The following is a 19,885-nucleotide window of genomic DNA, read 5'->3' as shown; positions in this document are numbered from 1 at the left end:
GTATAAAACCAAACTATGACTGGTCGTACAAAGAGGTGTGCATATCGTTGTCATCACAATACATTTTCCAGCTTCCAGTCATGTGTTAAATGTTTTGTCTGTCATAAGGAAAGATGCTCATTGCTGTAGTTAAAAAAAACTTCAGCTGCATCCAGCTGGAGGATTTTCACATGTTATCCTCCTAGTAAAAAAAGTATTGTATTGTATTGTTGCCTTGGATTTGAATTGCTTTTGACCCCATGCCAGGTTTTGAGTCTGAAGTGGGCTGGGCTTGCTGCGATACCTGACTTCCAAAAGCCTTTCTGCCAACTGAGGTACAAACCTATAGCGCCACTTGGCTGATGAGTGCGATTCTTGTAACACTCAAACTCAATGCCATCAGGCCAAAGCAATAGCCACACATCTCCTGAGCATTCAGTCTCTCCACTACTGGAAAAGCGTAGTTGCTGTAGGTGGTGTTTACAGAGCACACTTCTGCAGTTAATCACCTAGACTACTCCATCGCCACCAAGAAGGATGGGCAGCTGGCACATGGCCACGCAACCAATTGTATTTTGCCTTTTAAGTTGCACACCATTCTGACCAGAAAATATTGTCATTTCCATGCAACTCAATTTTGTCAGCTAAAAAATGAAACCAAGTTCTATACCCGTAGTCATGGATGCTCCATGGACTTATTCTCAAATGCCCCAAATTTCCCTCAAAATTTATATCGTGATTGTGTTTGGCAGTGGTGATGTGAAGATTAATTGAGGGCATGAATGTATGGTGAGTAAATTAATGCATGATACTTTTCTCCTGAAATCCTTTTTTGAAGATATATTCAGAAAACTTGCAGTCTAATCCCAGAGTAGACTTTTAATGGAATAATATTTATTTATTTCTGTTTTAGAAACTGTAACTCCACTGTCAAAATTGTCACCTTCAACAGTAGATTCTTCTCCCATGGAAGGTGATGGAAAACGGAAACGGAAAATTCCTCTCCTAACGAAACGCAAAGGAGATCAGCTTACTCTGGTTGAGTGCAACACTGCTTATTTCTTGCTGGTTTTTAATTCATTCTAATATTAATTGTGATTGAGTGAGGTAGCACATATCTAGAGCCAAAAATAAAGTGAGCATGAGAAGTGAGATTGTGAATGCTGGAAACTTTTGTTAAACATAAACTGCTGGGGGATCTTGGTGGGTCAGGCAGTACATGTGGAGAGACAGCATTTCAGGTCACTACTCATTTTCAGACTTGAAGCATCCAGATCCAAAACATCACCTCCCTATTTCCCTCCACAAATGCTAACTGACCCACAGAGTTCCTCCAGCAGTTTTTCTTTTGTTCAATGTTGAGTAGATGTGTTGCTGGAGTTGACCTTGTGCGCCCCTATATTTAGAAATAACAACTACATTAGGATTTCCATCCCTAACAATTATTAATCCCAAGCAACTGCAAAGAGCATGTGTTGATGTTTATTGAGATTATGATTGTACTTGAGTATGATATAAGTTATACACACATGAAGAATACTTAAAAATACCAATGTAACTCCATTTTTATCTCAGCATATCATTGTTTCAGACAATTCTTTAAATTTATTTTTTCTCTTTCAAAAATATTCCCTAAATACATTGCAGAGAATAGGGAAGAATCACATATGATGTTTTGCCTATTGCCACCATTTATAGCTCATTCTCAATTACCATTAACCGTGGTGAGCTACCAGGGGAAAGTACACCATCATTTTAATAGGATAATATGTTTCAGGATATGATTTGGAGCATAATGAAGGACTGAAATATAGGGCAAATAGATAGAAGAAAGCAGGATGATCCTTCCCCCCCCCCCATGCCTGATGAACCATTCTGCAAGATTGTGACTTACCTGTCACTTTCTTGCACTAACCTTGATTCCCTTTATGTAAAAACAAAAAAGTGTGCTTGTTTTAAATGCTAAGTTACTGGGCTTCAACAACCTTACTACGTGTAGATTTCCAAAGATTCGCCGTTTTGTGGTAGAGGAAATTTCTTAATGTCTCTGTTCTGAATGGCGAACACCTTATTTTGAGACTGACACCCCCCCCCCCCCCCAAGGTTTTAGACCCCAGACTGCAGAAATAATTACATCAAACCTGTCGAAGCATTTTGAATATTTTCAATGTTCACCTTTCATGAACTTGAGTGAATAATCTGAACGATCTCTCTGCATCTAATTACCTGTGCGGACTGCTGCTGAATTGGAATTATTGCACTGAGCAATGCTTTGTTACAAACTATTTTCATAGAAGAGACATTCAATTGTATTATTGCTAATATTTCTTAGTTTAGATTCACTGAAGAGTGAGTAGCTGTGATGACATTGGAAAATCTTGATCTGGATTCTAACACCAGATTTCCATATTATTGTCTCCCAGACTCTATTAACCATTCACTGAATCTATCTTCTGTATATATCACAAACTCTCATCTTGACCACTTCCTGTCTGCGTTGTATTAAATTGGCACAAAAACTATCCCCCACAGTGCAACGATTTTTCGCCACCTTACTCACCATTCTCCTCTGCTGGAAGTCAAATAAGTTTTGTTCCGAACGGTGAAATAGTACAAAAGTTTTGAAGGTTTTGAAGGTCCCCCCCCCCCCCCCCCCCCACACCACACACCCACCCCCCACACACACACACATTCTCTCTCTCTCTTCCCCCCCCCCCCCCCCCCCCACACACACACACACACACACACACACACACACACACCACACACCACACACACCCCTCCCCCCACATCCCCCTCCCCATTGTTGAAAAAATGGATTGGTACAAGATTGTCCTACTAATTCAAAGTTTTTTTGCTTCAGCATCCTCCATTAGAACTTGGATACACTATTACTGCAGATGACATGGACTCTGAAAAGAAAGCACGTCTTGACAGGATTAAAAAAGTGTTGCAGGAGAAAGACGGTAAGGCAATAGATGAGTGATAAGGATCATCTTTAACTTTTATGTTGTTTGGTTAAGTGACATAATTAAGTTGTTCAAATTTAGTTTGTCGTGGCTTTGCTCATTCTAGTACGTGTTATGATCGAGGTGTACCATATGTTATTGCAGAAAGTGGTAAGAATGATAAGGGTGTGATTGCAACTTCCCTCATACTGGCTGGGACTTGTGTAACGGAATTTATTAAATGTGTCTTTTCTCATCAGTCTGTCTATGGCCTTACCAGCAATGAGGCAAGCCAATCTCCTATTTGGAAGGGCGTCACTGACGCGTTAGAGGGGGAACATTTGGGATCAACCGTAATTTTATTATTATTGGGGGGGGGGGAGAAAAGAAACAGTGTTTGTAGGGGTGGTGAGGTTTTAAAGGTGAAAAAAGGAGAGTTCGGGGTCAACATGTTCCTGTTGGAGCGAAGGGCAAGGCTGCCAGAATAGGGAACCGCGATTGATCATGAGGTATTGAAAAGAGGAGGCACATGTCAGGTAGAGGCAGCTGGGGTCAAGCAAATCCTTTGGAGTCGAGTGTTTTATTGTCCTATGTCCTGAAACAGAACTGTAAAATTCTTATGGGGCCTGTCCCACTTAGGCGACTTTTTTGGCGACTGCAGGACACTATGCGGTCGCCACATGTTCGCGGGTGGTTGCCGGGGAGTCGCCTTCATGGTCTTGAAAAGTTCCTTCATTCTGGGAACTAGTCGCGGCCTCATTATGGTCGGCGTGAATTTTTCAACATGTTGATAAGTTAGCGGCGACCAGAATAAACCGCCATGGAGATCAGCGAGAATTCTCATGGCGTAGGTGCAGGGGTTGCCAGGAGGTCGAAGGTTGTCGTAGGTTCTCGTAGGTTGTAGCTGGTGCTGACCAGAGAATTTCATTGGGGAAAAAAACATAAGCAGAACCGAGTTTTCAGAACCAAGGCTAACCAACCGGTAATGTTAATGTCCGCCGCACTTCAAAACCGTGTATCTCTGGCTTCTTAAAAGTTGTCTCCACTCCTTCTTTCCCCCTCCCTCCCTCCCTCTTTTAAAGGACTTGCGTGACCCATACCGTACACTGTGCTTCCACCATCTTCATTACAGCGCCAACCCTCCTGTTCATCAAGGCTTGTGTCTGTATCACATTGGCTTTGCACTGTGTGAATTTCACTCAGACAGCGTTCCCCCCTGCTTGCCCTGTCCCCCACCTGCGTAACGGGCTGGTGAAGGAAGTGACGTGTGTGTGTGTGTGTTCCACTCTGACAGTCGCCTGAAAAATCGCCTAAGTGGCACAGGCTCATTACTTGCAGCAGCACAACAGATATGTAAACATTGTACTCAATAGATGCCATATATGATAAACAATAAATATCTTTAAAAAAAAAACACAGTGCAAACACAAAACCAAAGCCCCAAGTCCTTAGTGCTATCAAAGCAGTTTGTAATATTATGTAGTTTGTAAGTTCACAAACTTTCGAGCATGTTATTGACTGGGGTGATGCTTGGTGTTTAACAGAGCCTTCAAAGTCTTTGGAGCCTTTGATGATAGCGCCCTCAGTGCCATTATTTACTACTCCCATCGTGGAAAGCTCTGCTGGCTCAACACCCATTTCCACCTCCATTTCTGCCATCGTCTCCAACCCCTTGCTGGACAGTTTGAAGATGATGCAGGAACACACAAGCTTTACAGCCACTTCAGGTATGTAATAATGGGAACAAGCTAGTAAGTCATAACTACATTTTGCAAAGAGTTGAAGGGTTAAACTAATATGTTTAATGATTATCATCAGAGTCCAAGATAAATCGGACAAATTGATCCAGTTGTGAGCTCAGATAGAATTCCTTTCACCAGAATTATTTAGCATACTGTGGTTGGTTGCTGTCTGTTTGGTTCCCAAGTGAACTGAGTTTGGATTGTTAGGCAAATTCCCCAAAGGGCGTGAATTGCAAAACTGTCCCTCATTTGACACTGTAGATCGTGCCTTTGTCAATGCTAACTCAGAGCTGGTCGAAATGAGTTTGAAGCTGTCATTTGTTGTATATGTGAAGATATTTCCTCTCTGCCCTAAATCCACTGTCAAAGCGAATGGACTTTCTTCAGACTAGTATAAAACAGTTTTGCCCCAAATTGACACTGGGAGTCAATCTAATACATATCTAGATTAATTCTAAATGGCACCTGCATGCAGTCAAAATGTCTATTCTTCCGAAATGCAGATTTGATTATTACATTTCATCCTACATTTATTGTGCTTTGATTTCATTATTTTCATAGAATCTCTTATTTAGGTATTTTTCCAAATTATACTGGGATTCTCTCTACTTAATTGCTTGCTAGTTTGGTTCCAATCACTGCTGAATTGAGTGATTGTTCAAAATGCGATTCACTTTCATGAAGGTTCACACAACTTTGCCGATTTTGTAGAATTTGAAAAAAAAATCCTTCATTAGCTGTTATTCTTCACTTTCAGTCTTTCAAAAACACAATGTGAGTAGCAGCAAATGATAATGTGAGATTTAAGGGATAGAGGCAGCACAGGCACTAAATGAATTAAATCGTTCAGGAGCACAGAGACCTTGGTTTGTATATCCCCAATACTTTGACTATGACACAGCAAGTTAAAAAGATGAGTAATAAGCATGTGGTCCTTGATTCCATTGGTATAGGCATCAGTCCAATATGGGAACTAAGGCAATTAAAAAAAATTAAACCATACTTGGACCTCATTTGAAATGCTATGCATTTTAAAGATGATGCGTTGAGGGTATGCGGTTAAGCTTTGAGGATCCTAGAGGAATGAAGAAATAGCATTGTGCAAAGAGACTGGAAAAAGATGGAATTTCAGTCATCAGAGGGAATGTGTAAAGGATATTTGAAATTTTCAGTCATGAAAGGTTTTGATAGACTAGGAAATAGTAGTTCCCGGTGACAATGATATAGATGTAAGAAAACTAGCAGAAGATGAGTAAAATGTGTTCTCATATTGGAGGTAGATTTTGAAAGGAAATTAAGCAAGTACTTCCAAAATGCTGTAAAATATCGGTTTATATTTGACTGTATTCAAGTTATTTTTTAAATACCACTTGCTTCTGGTATGTGATGCATTGCTGGAGGGCTCTATAAAGTTAAGTGTTGAGGTAAATAAATCATTACTACTAATTTTCTCAAACTTGAATTTTAATTTTATTTACTCAATACTTAATTTGCTCGTATCACTTGAAGTCATCAGTCTTTGATACAAATCTATTGTAATGAAATTATCTGCATATCAGGAGAATTAGAATTTTAGATCTGGTGTGGATATCTTATAGAATTCATGCTAGGTTTGTTCTAGATTGACTCCCAATGTCAATTTGGGGTAATAGTGTAACTCGGAGGAAGCACTTAAGATATTTTTCTGGGAAAACCAATTGGATCAATACCTGCAAGCGAGATGGAATGAGGTATTATAGCTCAGAGTGGTGCATATTGAGGATTAAAGAATGCAAAGTTTATTGTTTAATTAATTGACCTCCTACAGTGACTTTTCATGAAGTAATTGACACTTTTTCTTCATTAGATTCTGTTAATGGAATGAATCCAAGTAAAATGGATAAAGCTCCAGATGTTTCCAAAAAAGCTTTCATGGGTGAATTATTGCTTCCACCTACTCCTACAACTGCTGCCATGACAATAACAACTGATATTCCAGGATTTAAGCCAGTTGATGCTTTGAAATTCTCATGCCCCACCATTACCCAATCACTTCTAACATCAATTAATAAACCTGCTCCCAAAGCTATCACCACGACCACAAACTCATGCCAGGTTTCTTCTGTGGTTAGTGCACAAGAAAGTAAACTTAACAAAGGGCCAGAAATGAGTGCGTCTGTCTGTACAGGGAATTCTTCAACTCCAAGCACAAGTTTTAACCTTTCGGGCACAATGACTGTAATCCCAACAGGAATTAGCACCACGGCATCTTCATCTGTCAGCATACCCGAGTTTAAGCCAGTGTTTGGTTTGCCAGTCACGCAGCAGACTACTATTGCATCAACAACATTAAGTTCGATTATGTCAATTACTACACCCATAAGCTTGGCAGCACCAGTAACATCTAATTCTGCAGCCTCGATCATTCCATTCAAGCCTGTGTTCGGAAACTCTGTGACACCTACAACTGCGACGACCACATCGGCACCTTTTAATTTTGGCCAGTCAGTTCAAGCGAAGGTTAATAATGAAGCCCCTCCTCCCACAACTACAAAATCAAATTCAACTCTGTTCCAATTTGGAGCTTCCAGTGCATTAACAAGTACAAACATTGAGACAGAAGTGAAGTCCTCAAACGTTGCAATTAGTTTTGGCTTAAATGAAACTCTTTCTGCAAAACAAAATATGGCTCCTACGGCAAGTAACAACCTATCAAGCCAGCAGCAATTTCAGTTTGGTTCAAACCCGTCAACAACAACAACAACAACGGCGACTACTGCTGCATCAGGCCCTGTGTTCCAATTTGGGAAGACTTCTATAGATGCCACTGCAACATCAGCTGGCCCATCAGTTCCTGTCTTTGGACAGCCAAACGTAGTTACAAGCCAGGCATCAACAAGCATTGCTGCTACTTCAAATTTATTTGGGAATTTTACTGCTGCCGTGTCGGCACCTTCAACCACATCAAGTGTTCAGCTCACACATACATTTGGAAACTCAGGAAAGACATCCCTGTTTAGTAATGCCACAAGCACACCTCCATTTGGGGGCATGACAGCCCAGCTAAACTTTGGCGGCACAAGCAGTCCGTCATTATTTGGAGCTAATGCTGCAGCAACTCAACAAACCCCAACTAAACCCCCTGCCTTTGGCAATATTGTAACTCCCTTCAACTTTGGAGCTACGCCTGTCAAACCAACCTTTCAGAATACTACTTCACAGTCTGCATTTGGAACTCCGAGCCAGCCAGTGTTCGGAGGTGTTACAGCTCAGTCTGGATTTGGGCCAACTTCTACACAACCGACTTTTGGTAGCACCTCAGGGGGTTTCCCATTCGGTACAACCACCTCTTCCACTGCTACTCCAATGTTCACTGCTACCAAGAGTTCAGGTACTGGTGCAACTGGTTCAATCTTTGGCTCTGCACAAGGTGTTGGGTTTGGTTCCACAAATCAGCCAGCCATAACAACCAGTGGTTTCAGTGTTGCTGCCTCAAACCCAAATATAGCTTCAGCTGGTTTCTTTGTTTCAGGTCAGAGTGCATTTTGTGCATCAACCCCTTCCATCCCATTTGCTACTTCCACCCCAACAGCATCATCATCATCTCAAAATATGTTTGGGTCCTCATTGACTAACCAAGGGACACAGAACCAAAGTACTTCACAGTTCAACTTTGGAGCTGCAAACACAGTTGAGAATAAGTCTACTTTTGGAGGTGAGTGAACCGTATAACCTTATGTCCTTATAACATGTTAAATCAGTGAGATGTAACCCCTTGAGAGGAATTACTATAAACCAGAAACTTTGGAGCTATGTACCACGGGCCAAATTTTGCCTGTTGCTTCCCTCCTTCATCTGGTTCACCAGCCTTGGTATTCTGCAATCTATAGGGTGTTGTAGAACTACTGATGTTACGATTGAACAGAAGAAAGATAATTTTGGGGAGCAGATCGTGGGGGATACAAGGGACTGCTGGTGCTGGAATCTTGAACAAACCAAAAAGTGGAAGGAATGAACAGGTCACGTTTCATGTCAGAACCCTCTTCCAGACATTGTAATAGCGGGGAGGAAGCTGGAAAAGAACTTGGGGGCAGGACAAAACCTGCAAGTGATGGGTGGATGCTGCTGAGGGAGGCTTGGTTGGCACATGAGTGAAGTAAGTGACATGGGGTAGAAATGAAAAGTAGACAAGAGGGTATCAGATAAGGAGGGAAGATGACTGAAATGTAAAGCTAGAGGGAGGGATTATAGGTGAAAGGGACGTAGGGGTTAGGGGAGGAGGAAATAAAGCGGGGGCTAGTAGGATAAATGGGTGCACACCAGGCAAGGGGATGGTGGGGATATTACTTGACCCAAACATACCATACTCCCAATATTAAGTAGAGTCAATAGGAGGAGATCTTATGTGGAAGGGAGTTGGTACTATGGGTCAGAGCAGAAGGGTTGATGCAAATCTTTTGAGTAGTGTGGGTTAATTACGAATGACATGTTGAAGATAGGATTATGATGTGGAAAGGGAGACTTTCACAGAGTGGATTTGGAATGGGAGGTTGGGAGGGTCGAGGACAAATTAAGTTTGGGAAGCAATGAAGCATTATTTAGGGAAAGTGTGGTGATGGATTGTGAAGGGAGAGGTGATGTGATTTCAGTGCAGTGAGTGGAGTAAGGGAAATGTGCAGCATGTAAGGCGATGAAGATAGACAATAAAAGCTGGAGTAACTCAGCGGGTCAGGCAGCATCCCTGGAGAACAGGAATAGGTGATGTTTCGTGTTGAAACCCTTCAAGATGAGATCGCAAATGGTGAGATTGGGTGGTGTGATAGAGTTGTGTTGAGGCCAGGGGAGGGCATGTCTTGTAGATTGTTTGGGGAAGGAGATGGGCAATTTAGGAATGAAGGAATGGATGAGGTGGTAGTGGTTGATCAGGAGTTGGATTGAAATGAAGATATCAACAGTGATGTGTCGTGTGGATTAAAGATGGTAGTAATCTCCATAATGAAAATTAAATAAGGCATATACCTGATGGAACTCTCTAGCGGTGGCTCAGGTAGGGTCAGTTTTTACTCTTGCCGACAATGTAGTATTGTGCTGAATTCCCTGTCTTGTCGAATGTAACATACAATAATATGACAGTCTCCCCATTTCAATCAACTTAAGCAGTGAAGATAGTGAAGTCCCCAGCACTAGCTGCAACTCCTAAAAAGGACTATTTCTGATGACATCAGCCTGGTAACTTGGAGAAAGTACTGCAGAGGTTGTGGTTGAGGATGTGCCTGGGTCCTTGAGGCTCACCGGTGCCAAGGACTGTGCTTGTCGGAAGCTGGCATGAATTACAATTTCAAAGAGCGTTTTGGAAGGTGACAATGGAATGCATCCCAGCTGAGATTTTACTCTTGTAAGAGGAAGGCATGCATATATCAACTTGGGGAATTCCAGGGTAACGCTGGGTAGGCTGGCAGATTTTGTGGGCAAATAAGGAGAACATGTATCCTAATTCCTATCTTGGGGTAAAAAAAAAAAGGCATTGAACATATCAATAGTACTGGTGAAAATATTGAAATTGAGGGGCAATATGTAAAAAATCACCATTGAGAGACAGCTGAATCAAGGACAGCAAAAGGATTTACAGGAGTATTTTATCTAATTGGAATTTTTGCAGCATGTTCAATGAACCACACAACTCGTATAATCTCTATATAAAAGATAGATACATAGTAATAACGCAGCAGAGCCTCTGGAGAAAATGGATATGTGCCATTTTGGGTTAGGACCTTTCTTCAAAATGAAAGTGGGGGGGGGGGGGGGGTAACTGGGGAGTTGAGAAAAGACCAAGAAAATTAAGACCGGCAACCGATGATCTCTGGCAGAGTGGTTGCCAGGGGTAACATCTACAAACACTCCCCTCTCTCCTACCTCCACCTATTTGTCCAACCAATTCCACAGTTTGCAATAATATATCCCTCGAGATCATACCTTCCCAAACCAAAAATAGGCGTATCAGGGAACCACCCTGCCTGAGGACATGTGTTGCTGTAGACAAAAGTGGTGGAGAAACTCAGCGGGTGCGGCAGCATCTATGGAGCGAAGGAGATAGGCAACGTTTCAGGCCGAAAGAAGGGTTTCGACCCGAAATTTTGCCTATTTCCTTCGCTCCATAGATGCTGCCGCACACGCTGAGTTTCTCCAGCACTTTTGTCTACCTTCGATTTTTCAGCATCTGTAGTTCCTTCTTGAACATGTGTTGCTGTCCCTGATTTATCCTAGTCTGGTCTCATCTCCAGTTCTTTTCCTCTTGCTTTATCTTCCTCCCCCCCCCTCCCCCCTGCCCACAATGCTACACACAATACCCCATAATAAAAAAGCAAAAACAGGTGATTATAATTTTTTGCTTAGTAATTACAAAGAAATAACTGAAATATCACATTTACATAAGTATTCTGACTCTTTACTAAGTACTTTGAGGCACCTTTGGCAGTGATTACAGCCTCAAGTCTTCTTGGATATGACGCTACAAGCTTGGCACACCTGTATTTGGGTAATTTCCATTCTTTGCAGATCCTCTCTAGCTCTGTCAGATTGGATGGGGAACGGCGATGCACAGCTATTTTCAGGTCCCTGCAGAGATGTTCCATCGGATTCAAGTCCGGGCTCTGGCTGGGCCATTCAAGGACATACACAGACTTGTCATAAAGCCACTCCTGCGTTATCTTGGCTGTGTGCTTGGGGTCGTTGTCCTGTTGGAAGGTGAACCTCCGACCCAGTCTGAGGTCCAGAATGCTCTGGAGCAGGTTTTCATCAAAGATCTCTCTGTACTTTGCTCCATTCATCTTTCCCTCGATCATGGCTAGTCTCCCTGTTCCCGCTGCTGAAAAACATCCCCACAGCATGATGCTGCCACCACCATGCTTCACCGTGGCCAGGTGATGAGCGGTGCCTGGTTTCCTCCAGACGTGACGCCTGGCATTCAGGCCAAAGAGTTTAATCTTGGTTTCATCAAACCAGGGAATCTTGTTTCTCATGCCTTTTGGCAAACTTCAAGCAGGCTGTCATGTGCCTTTAACTGAGGAGTGTCTTCCGTCTGGCCATTCTCTAGCGGCAGATTTTTATATCGTTCAAGAGATTACTCCCTCTAGCCGCTAAATGGACTGCATGGTTAAGGGAAATGTCTTTATACGCATGTGAGCTCACCGTCCGAGACCTTCAGAGCTTCTTCACAGATAAGTCTTCAAAACGCAGCCCTTTGATTAATAAATTATTTATTTTTGATGAAAAGCAATAAGGTACATCCAAACTTCTTTCGACTCGTACACTATAATCTTAATCGAATTCCAGATTATTGCATTAAAGGTTAGAAAACTCCTCGTGTCTCAGTTTCGCTTTGCATGGTCAAAGGGTAAACCTTCTCCATGCTGGTCCCAAACTAAACAGGCAGTCTAAAATGTAAAGACACATGCCACACAAAACAAGCCAAATGGCCACTACACACTCGATCACAAGGGCCTGATTGGTGGAGTGCTGCAGATATAGTTGTCCTTCTGGAAGGTTCTCCCATCTCCACAGAGGAACTCTGGAGCTCTGTCAGAGTGACCATCGGGTTCTTGGTCGCCTCCCTGACCAAGCCCCTTCTCCCCCGATTGCTCAGTTTGGCTGGGCGGCCAGCTCTATGAAGAATCCTGGTGGTTCCAAAGTTCTTCCATTTAAGAATGACGGAGGCCACAGTGCTCTTCGGGACCTGCAATGCTGCAGAAATTGTTTTATACCCTTCCCCAGATCTGTGCCTCGACACAATCCTGTCTCGGAGGTCTACGGACAATTAATCCTTCTTGATGGCTTGGTTTTTGCTCTGACATGCCTTTCCAAATCATGTCCAATCAATTTAATTTACCACTGGTGGACTCCAATCAAGTTGTAGAAACATCTCGAGGTTAATCAATAAAGTAATGTTTTTTTTCTCAGTTTTTAACTCAAACTAGCATCTCCATCACATTGTAAGTTTTTCATCTTTTGTATTCTGTTTCTGGCATATTTTATCCCCCTGTGTAACACTTGGTTTTTGCGAGAATTGGAAAGAATAACCTGACTGCATGGGTCAACTTGGTCTGATTCTATGTCCAGCCTAATGAGTAACTAACCTTCACAATGGCTAAAACTTTGTAAAGCCTCATTGTCTCATAGATTTTTTATTTTTGTTAGCTTAAACTTGCTTGTTCCAATGAATACTAAATGGAATAGAAAAGTGAAAAAGATTATTTCAGTAGCTAATGGTTTATTTTACTACATCGCCTTGTATGTACAGAATTCCTCAATTCCTTCAAAGAAATCAACAAGGTTCCGATCCGCAAGGTAGGCTGCTCTGGAAGGTTAGATCGCATGGGAGATCTAAGGAGAGATAGCTGGATGGATAGAAAATTGGCTGCATGAAAGGCAGCAGCGTGTGATGGTGGAAGGTTGCTTCTCCGTTGGTGGCTTTGACTAGTGATGAGCCTCGGGGTTTGGTGCTGGGCACATTGGTGTTTGTCATCTATATCAATGATTTGGATGAGAAAATACACGGCAAGATTAGCAAGTTTGCAGATGATACAAAAGTGGTGGTTTTGCAGATAGTGAAGATGGTTGTGAAAAATTGCAGCTGGATCTTAGTCAAGTAACCAGGTAGGATGTGGAATGGTTGATGGAATTTAATTCCGAGAATTGCAAGGGCAGGATCGACACAGTGAAAGGCAGGGCTCTGGGTAGTGTTGTAGAGCAGAGGGATCCATGAGTGCAGGTGCATGGTTCCTTGAAGGTGGAGTCGCAGATAGAGAGGGTAGTCAAAAAGTATTTTGGCACATGGGCCTTCATCAGTCAGAGTATTGAGTATAGAGGTTGGGAGGTCATGTGCAGTTGTATAAGATGTTGGTGAGGCTGCATTTAGGGTATTGTGTTCAGTTTTGGACACCATGTTATAGGAAAGGTGTTAAGCTGGAAAGGGTACAGAGAAAATTTATGAGCATGTTGCCAGGACTAGGTCTGAGCTATATGGAGAGGTTGAGTAGTCTAGGACTCTATTCCTTGGAGCGCAAGAGGATGATGTGTGATCTTATTGCCGTGTATAAAATCATGCGAGGAAAAGATCAGGTGGATGTACAGAGTCTCTTGCCCAGAGTAGGTGAATCGAGGACCAGAGGACATAGGTTTAAGGTGAAGGGGAAAAGATTTAATAGGAATCTGAGGTGTAACGTTTTCCGCACAAAGGGTGGTGTGTGCATGGAACAATCTGCCAGAGGAGGTAGTTGACTATCCCAACATTTAAGAAACAGTTAGACAGGTACATGAATAGGACAGGTTTGGAAGGATATGGATTAGTGTAGTGAGAATATGTTGGACTGGTGGGACCAGTGTAGCTAGAACATGTTGGCTGGTGTGGGCAAGTTGGGCCGAAAGGCCTGTTTCCACACTATCACTCTATGATGTTATGATTTAATACTTGTTTCTGTAAAGGCATTTTTTTGTGAGACTTGGCTGAAAACCCAGGGGTTGGTTGATACAGAAGCCCCTGGGCCCAGTAATGTTTTGACTAATCTGGGTTCCTTTTGCAGCTTTAACGTAGACAGTGTTCAGCATTGGTGAATCCTGGGTGTGGGACGGGGAGGGTGTTAAAAAAAAAACGTATTGTGCTTTCTTCATTATTCAAGCGTTGGAAAAGTAATGTTCTAGTAATTGAGCTAAATTTGTGCAGAGGAAAACTTAAAGGTAGGTAAAAACACTAATCAATATCTGCTATCTGATGGCAGAGACCATCCTGTTATTTAAGTTCTAGACACCAGCTAGAAAATTACGTCGACCTTTTGGTAGACGTTGAATACTTCTGTATTTTGCTTCTGAAGTGGATGACTGCACATCTTACCATATCTTTGCCTGCCTATATCATCCTTGCTGTTTCATCCTCCTCAATTTGCACTCCTCCAAGCATTGTTTCAAGAGCAATTTCAGATATATTGTACATGATCCCTTTACTGCATCATTGATATCGATTAGGAACAGCTGGGGCTTTGGTGCTAATTCTTGTAAAATTCAAAATGAGAGCCCACAAACCCTAAAATGATCTGTTTATTCCTACTTTTTTAAATCTTTTAACTAATCAACAGTCCACATTTTGAGCAAACATAATGAATTATGTGTAAGTTTTGTGAAGTTGCTGACTGCATGCATCATTGTCCTAGTTCCTCATGCATTCATTTGAATAGAGAAGGGTAAGAATTCTTATGATACATTACTGTTGATCTGTAATATCTCAAAAGATCACTGAGTACAAATTGATGTTACTTCTGCAGTATTTCTCCACCCTGCCTAATAATTTTTGGCAAGTTTAAAGAAATTGGGCATAGTAATGACATGAGATCAGCTGCACGTCTGGAAATCCTAATCCCAAATTGCACTTCCACACTAATAGGAAAGGCACAACAGCACTAGAAAGGTACAGAGTGGATTCATCAGGTTATTGGCTGGGATGGGCCAGTTTCTGCATTTCGTTTCTGTAAAGAGGAGAGACTGGATGGGCCTTGTTTGTTTTCCCTGAAGCAGAGGAGGCTTAAGGGAGATCCAATAGGTATATAAAAATATCATAGATAGGGTAAATAATACAAAACATTTCCAGATGGCAAAGATGTCTGATCAGAGGGTGTAGGTTTAAAGTAAAGAATATGGGGTTTAGAGGGTTCCAAATACAACACAATTTTAAAAAAATGTTTTATTTATTTATTTTTTACCAAAGGGTGGGTGCAATCTGGAATGCCACTGCTTGTGAAGTTTGAAGGGTGGGTATACTCAACATTTAAGAGCACCTGAACAAGCACTTGAATTGCCAAGATATAACAGACTCTTGGCCAAATCCCTGCAAATGAGATAGTTTCAGATAGGAATGTCATGGTTGGCATGGATATGGTGGGCCAGGGTGCCTGCTTCTGTGCTCTCTGACTATGTTGGAAGGAACTAGAGATGCTGGTTTACACCGAGGATAGACACGGATAGACATGCTGGAGTAACTCATCGGGACAGGCAGCATCTCTGGATAGATGAAATCGGTGACGTTTCGGGTCGAGGCCCTTTGAAGACCCTAAACGTTACCCATTCCTTTTATCCAGAGAAGCTGCCTGTCCCGCTGAGCTACTCCAGCACTTTGTGTGTATATCTCTGACTCCAATTGTCTTGAATGGTCATAATCAAATTTACACAAAGCAGTCAGTAGAGCTTAATTTAACAGATTCTATTTCCAAGACAACATAATTTTGATTAATCCGTTTGTAGCTCTTAGAAGCTGAGCTGTCATAGTTTGATAGCTGTAAGATTACACTGCAGTGTTTACTAGCTTAATGCAATCCAGCTCCATTATAGAAACCTATAAATGAGCTATAAAAATTGTATTAGAGATCAATGAAACTCCCTCAAGATGCTGTAAATATGATAAAGTGTAAATGCAATTAAACCAAAAGACATTGTTGCTGGTGACACACCATTTTGTTTCATTAGGGTTCAACTTTGGAACTCCCAGTTTGAATTTTGGAACTGGTAAGTTCATGAATACTACAGTGTTCTGTAAGCTTTAGCTGCTCACTATTAGTTGCTTTCTAGCAATGAGAACTTGTAAGCAAAAAGAAATATGCGCTTTGGAAAATCTTTTTGATGTGTTTCTAACACCTCTGCTGTTTACTCCAACAAGGCAAGTTGCTTAATAAATACAGCATAGATTCTATAGAAGTAGCAGTTGCTAACATCTTTAGCTACTGCTTCGGCAGTTGATTTTCACTTAACACAGGTCGCAGGTACGGCTGTGCAGCATGTGAACACAATTGACAGGATGAATTTGCATACATGAGGATGAAACGTTCTCACCTTTATCATTGTGTTTCATATTAGATACTGATTTATTGCAAAATCATGTTTATAATAGTTGGCTTTAGTTGCATTATTGTTGTATGTGCCTTAATTCGCCGAAGAAAATCAGTTGGTTCTTTCTAAGTGTAAGCAGAAACATAGAAAATAGGTCCAGAAGTAGGCCATTCGACCCTTCGAGTCAGTCAATATGATCATGGCTGATCATCCAAAAATCAGTACCCTGTTCCTGCTTGGGTACATATGGGCTTCCCCCCCATATCCCTTGATTCTGTTAACCCCGAGTTAAATCTAACTCTCTTGAAAACATCCAGTGAATTGGCCACCACTGCCTTCTGTGGCAAAGAATTCCACAGATTCACAACTCCCTGGGTGAAAAAGTTTTTCTTCGTCTTAGTCCAACATGGCCTACCCCTTATTCTTGAACTGTGACCCCTGGTATTGGACTCCCCCAATATCGGGAACATTGTTCCTGCATCTAGCCTGTCCAATCCCTTAAGAATTTAATGTTCCTATAAGATCCCCTCTCGTCCTTTTAAATTCCAGTGAATACAAGCCCAGTCGACCCATTCTTTCATCATATGTCAGACCTGCCATCCTGGGAATTAACCTGATGAACCTATGCTGCACTCCCTGAATAGCAAGAATGTCCTTCAAATTAGTAGACCAAAACTGCACACAATAGGTGATCTCACCAGGGCCCTGTACAACTGCAGTAAGACCACCTTGCTCCTATACTCAAAACCTCTCACTGTGATGGCAAACATGCCATAAACAAAGGTAAGAAGTGAGAGTGCTGTGTCATATAGGATGAATTATCCCCTGACATCTTGAACCATCCATTTTCAGATAACAAAAATGTGGCAGAATGTTCACCATGTGCCTGGATAAATGCTTGATCAAAATTCAAGTTGCTTAAAGCCAGGACAAAACAAAATATTTCATTGACACCGTAGCTATCATCCCAAACATTCACTTTCTCCACTATAGGTGCGTAGTGGTTACTGTGTCATCTACAAAATACACTGCGGTTGCTTGCCTAGACTTGATGCAAAACAATTCTCAAACCCATGATCCAGGAGCGTCAAGGATAGCAGGCACAAGAAAGTGGCATCACCTGCTCATTTTCATTAAATCTCAAATCACCCATATTAAAAATGCATTTCTTATCCACCATTGAGTCTAAATCATGGAACTCTTTACCATATTACACTATAGACAGCATTTTCCAAATGGATTGAAGTGGTTCAAGACGACAGCTGACCAGCACTTCAAGAGGAATCGGGGAGGGACTAAGTAGAGTTAAGTGCTAATTACAAGCTGTCATTGGAAGAAATTCTACCTTGATGCAAAGCAGCTATCTGCAGTTCCAGCTTTACACTAAGGATTTTGTTAATGTACGTTGCTGTCTGCTTGAATACTGAAGTCACATTAAGAATGTAAGGAATAGAAACAATTGTGGGCCAATTGATCTTTGTGTTTGCATGCAAGTCAGTAGGATTGAAACTTATCTTGTATTCCAGCACCACCTTTCTATAATCCCATATCTCTTAACCCCCATAATATTTGAACAATCTATCAATATGTCTTGGGTATAATTATAAACTGAATCTCCACAAAGTTAGACAGAGCTCTGGGGGCTAGTAGAATCAAAGGATATGGGGAGAAGGCAGGCACGGGTTATTGATTGGGGACGATCAGCCATCATCACAACGAATGGCGGTGCTGGCTCGAAGGGACGAACGGCCTCCTCCTGCACCTATTTTCTATGTTTCTAAACCTGTTTTGGATGAATTGTGGATGCTGGGTATGAAAGCTGAGGGAGATTGTTGGACAATGGGGGAATCAACGGTTTTTCAGGCCAAGCAGGAAAGTAGAGTTGAGACTAGTGATCAAATCAGCCTTGACCTGATGAATGCAGAAATAAAAATAAAATGTTAGAAGCACTCAAAGGGTGGAATCTGTTGAAAAAGAGTTGATATTTCAGATTGAGACACTTCATGAAGAGTTTTTTTTAAATAATTTTGTGCCATATTTGACTGAATTTACCTCTTTGTCCTGAAACTAAAACTGTCAGCCAGTTCACATTCTTTGTAGGCATTGTTTGAAAATGAATGTCAATTTAAAATAGCATTTTAATGATAATTCCTTGGTCAGGACAATATATTACTTGCATTAATTAACCCATGACTTGTAAAGAAACCAATTTGGTTGTATTAATGTTGAGATAGCTGCTCTCAGTTTAATTTCAAGGACACAGTTTAGACGTCATCTGACAATGCAAATGCAGTCATTTGTGCATTACAGAATCTTACGGAAAATGCCATATTTTTATCCTGTAAACTGATTTTTTTTTTTAGTTTAGAGATACAATGCGGAAATAGGCCCTTTGACCCACCGAGCTCGCACTGACCAGTGATACCCGCAAATTAATACTATCCCACATACACTTGGGGCAATTTACATTTATACCAAGCCAATTTACCAACAAACCTGTACGTCTTTGGAACGTGGGTGGAAACTGAAGATCTTGGAGAAAACCCACGCAGGTCATGGGATCTTAAGTCAATTTCAAATACTATGTTTAATTACACTGTCACTGCAGATATGGAATAACAATCCAAACCTGATGTTGCACATATATCTGATGAGCGAGTACTTTTATGAAAAATACGCTTTTCTGCAAAGTTAATGATTATCAAAATTTGTATGTGACACACGTTGAGCTGCTTTAATTTGTTCAAGCAGATTCTATGTCTGTGTTGTAACTGCACCTCTCTTTATGGTATTTTTCGCTGCTGTTTGGAAGTGGGGGCTTTTGTTGCTAGGGAATGCTTTGCATGGCCAATGACCTTTAGTTATTTTCCTTGTTAATACTTTGGAATTAGCAGGAAATGTAGATCTTATTGACCTTGAACAGAAGAATGTTCTCATGATATTCTATCTTTGTTACGGTATTTTAGTTTGTCAAAAGTATTGAGGTTCAGTGAAAAGTTTTTTTTTTTGGTTTAGGTTAGAAATACACCGTGGAAACACGCCCACCGAGTCCGCACTGATCAGCGATCCCTGCACGTTAACACTATCCCACACGCACTAGGGACAATTTACATTTACACCAAGCCAATTAACCTACAAACCTGTACGTCTTTGGAACGTGGGTGGAAACTGAAGATCTTGGAGAAAACCCATGCAGGTCATGGGGAGAACGTAGAAACTCCGTATAAATAGCACCCGTAATCGGGATCGAACCCGGGTCTCTGGCGCTGTAAGGCAGTAGCTCTACCGCTATGCCACCATGCTGCCCGTTGAGTGCTATCCAGTCAGTGGAAAGACTATACACGATTACAATCGAACCTGTACAGTTGC

The 19,885-nt window shown here is 41.5% G+C and overlaps 1 protein-coding gene across 6 annotated transcripts in view; it reads left to right on the top strand.

The window, feature by feature from the left end:
• The window catches only part of pom121 (POM121 transmembrane nucleoporin), a 43,661-nt gene that overhangs the window by 12,289 nt on the left and 11,487 nt on the right, over window positions 1-19,885 (top strand). For 2 of the 6 annotated variants that reach the window (XM_055657945.1, XM_055657944.1), the window contains exons 8-12: window positions 893-1,017; window positions 2,843-2,945; window positions 4,472-4,654; window positions 6,516-8,363; window positions 16,157-16,195. In XM_055657945.1, coding sequence (XP_055513920.1) covers window positions 893-1,017; window positions 2,843-2,945; window positions 4,472-4,654; window positions 6,516-8,363; window positions 16,157-16,195 — 2,298 coding nt within the window. The remainder of the gene's footprint in view (window positions 1-892; window positions 1,018-2,842; window positions 2,946-4,471; window positions 4,655-6,515; window positions 8,364-16,156; window positions 16,196-19,885) is intronic. The other 4 variants (XM_055657949.1, XM_055657947.1, XM_055657950.1 and 1 more) reach the window with 3 other exon arrangements.

The sequence above is a fragment of the Leucoraja erinacea genome, chromosome 28, assembly GCF_028641065.1.
Source record: "Leucoraja erinacea ecotype New England chromosome 28, Leri_hhj_1, whole genome shotgun sequence".
Lineage (NCBI taxonomy): Eukaryota > Metazoa > Chordata > Chondrichthyes > Rajiformes > Rajidae > Leucoraja > Leucoraja erinaceus.
The sequence above is the reverse complement of the archived record's forward strand: the minus strand, read 5'-3'. Positions and strand labels throughout refer to the sequence as shown.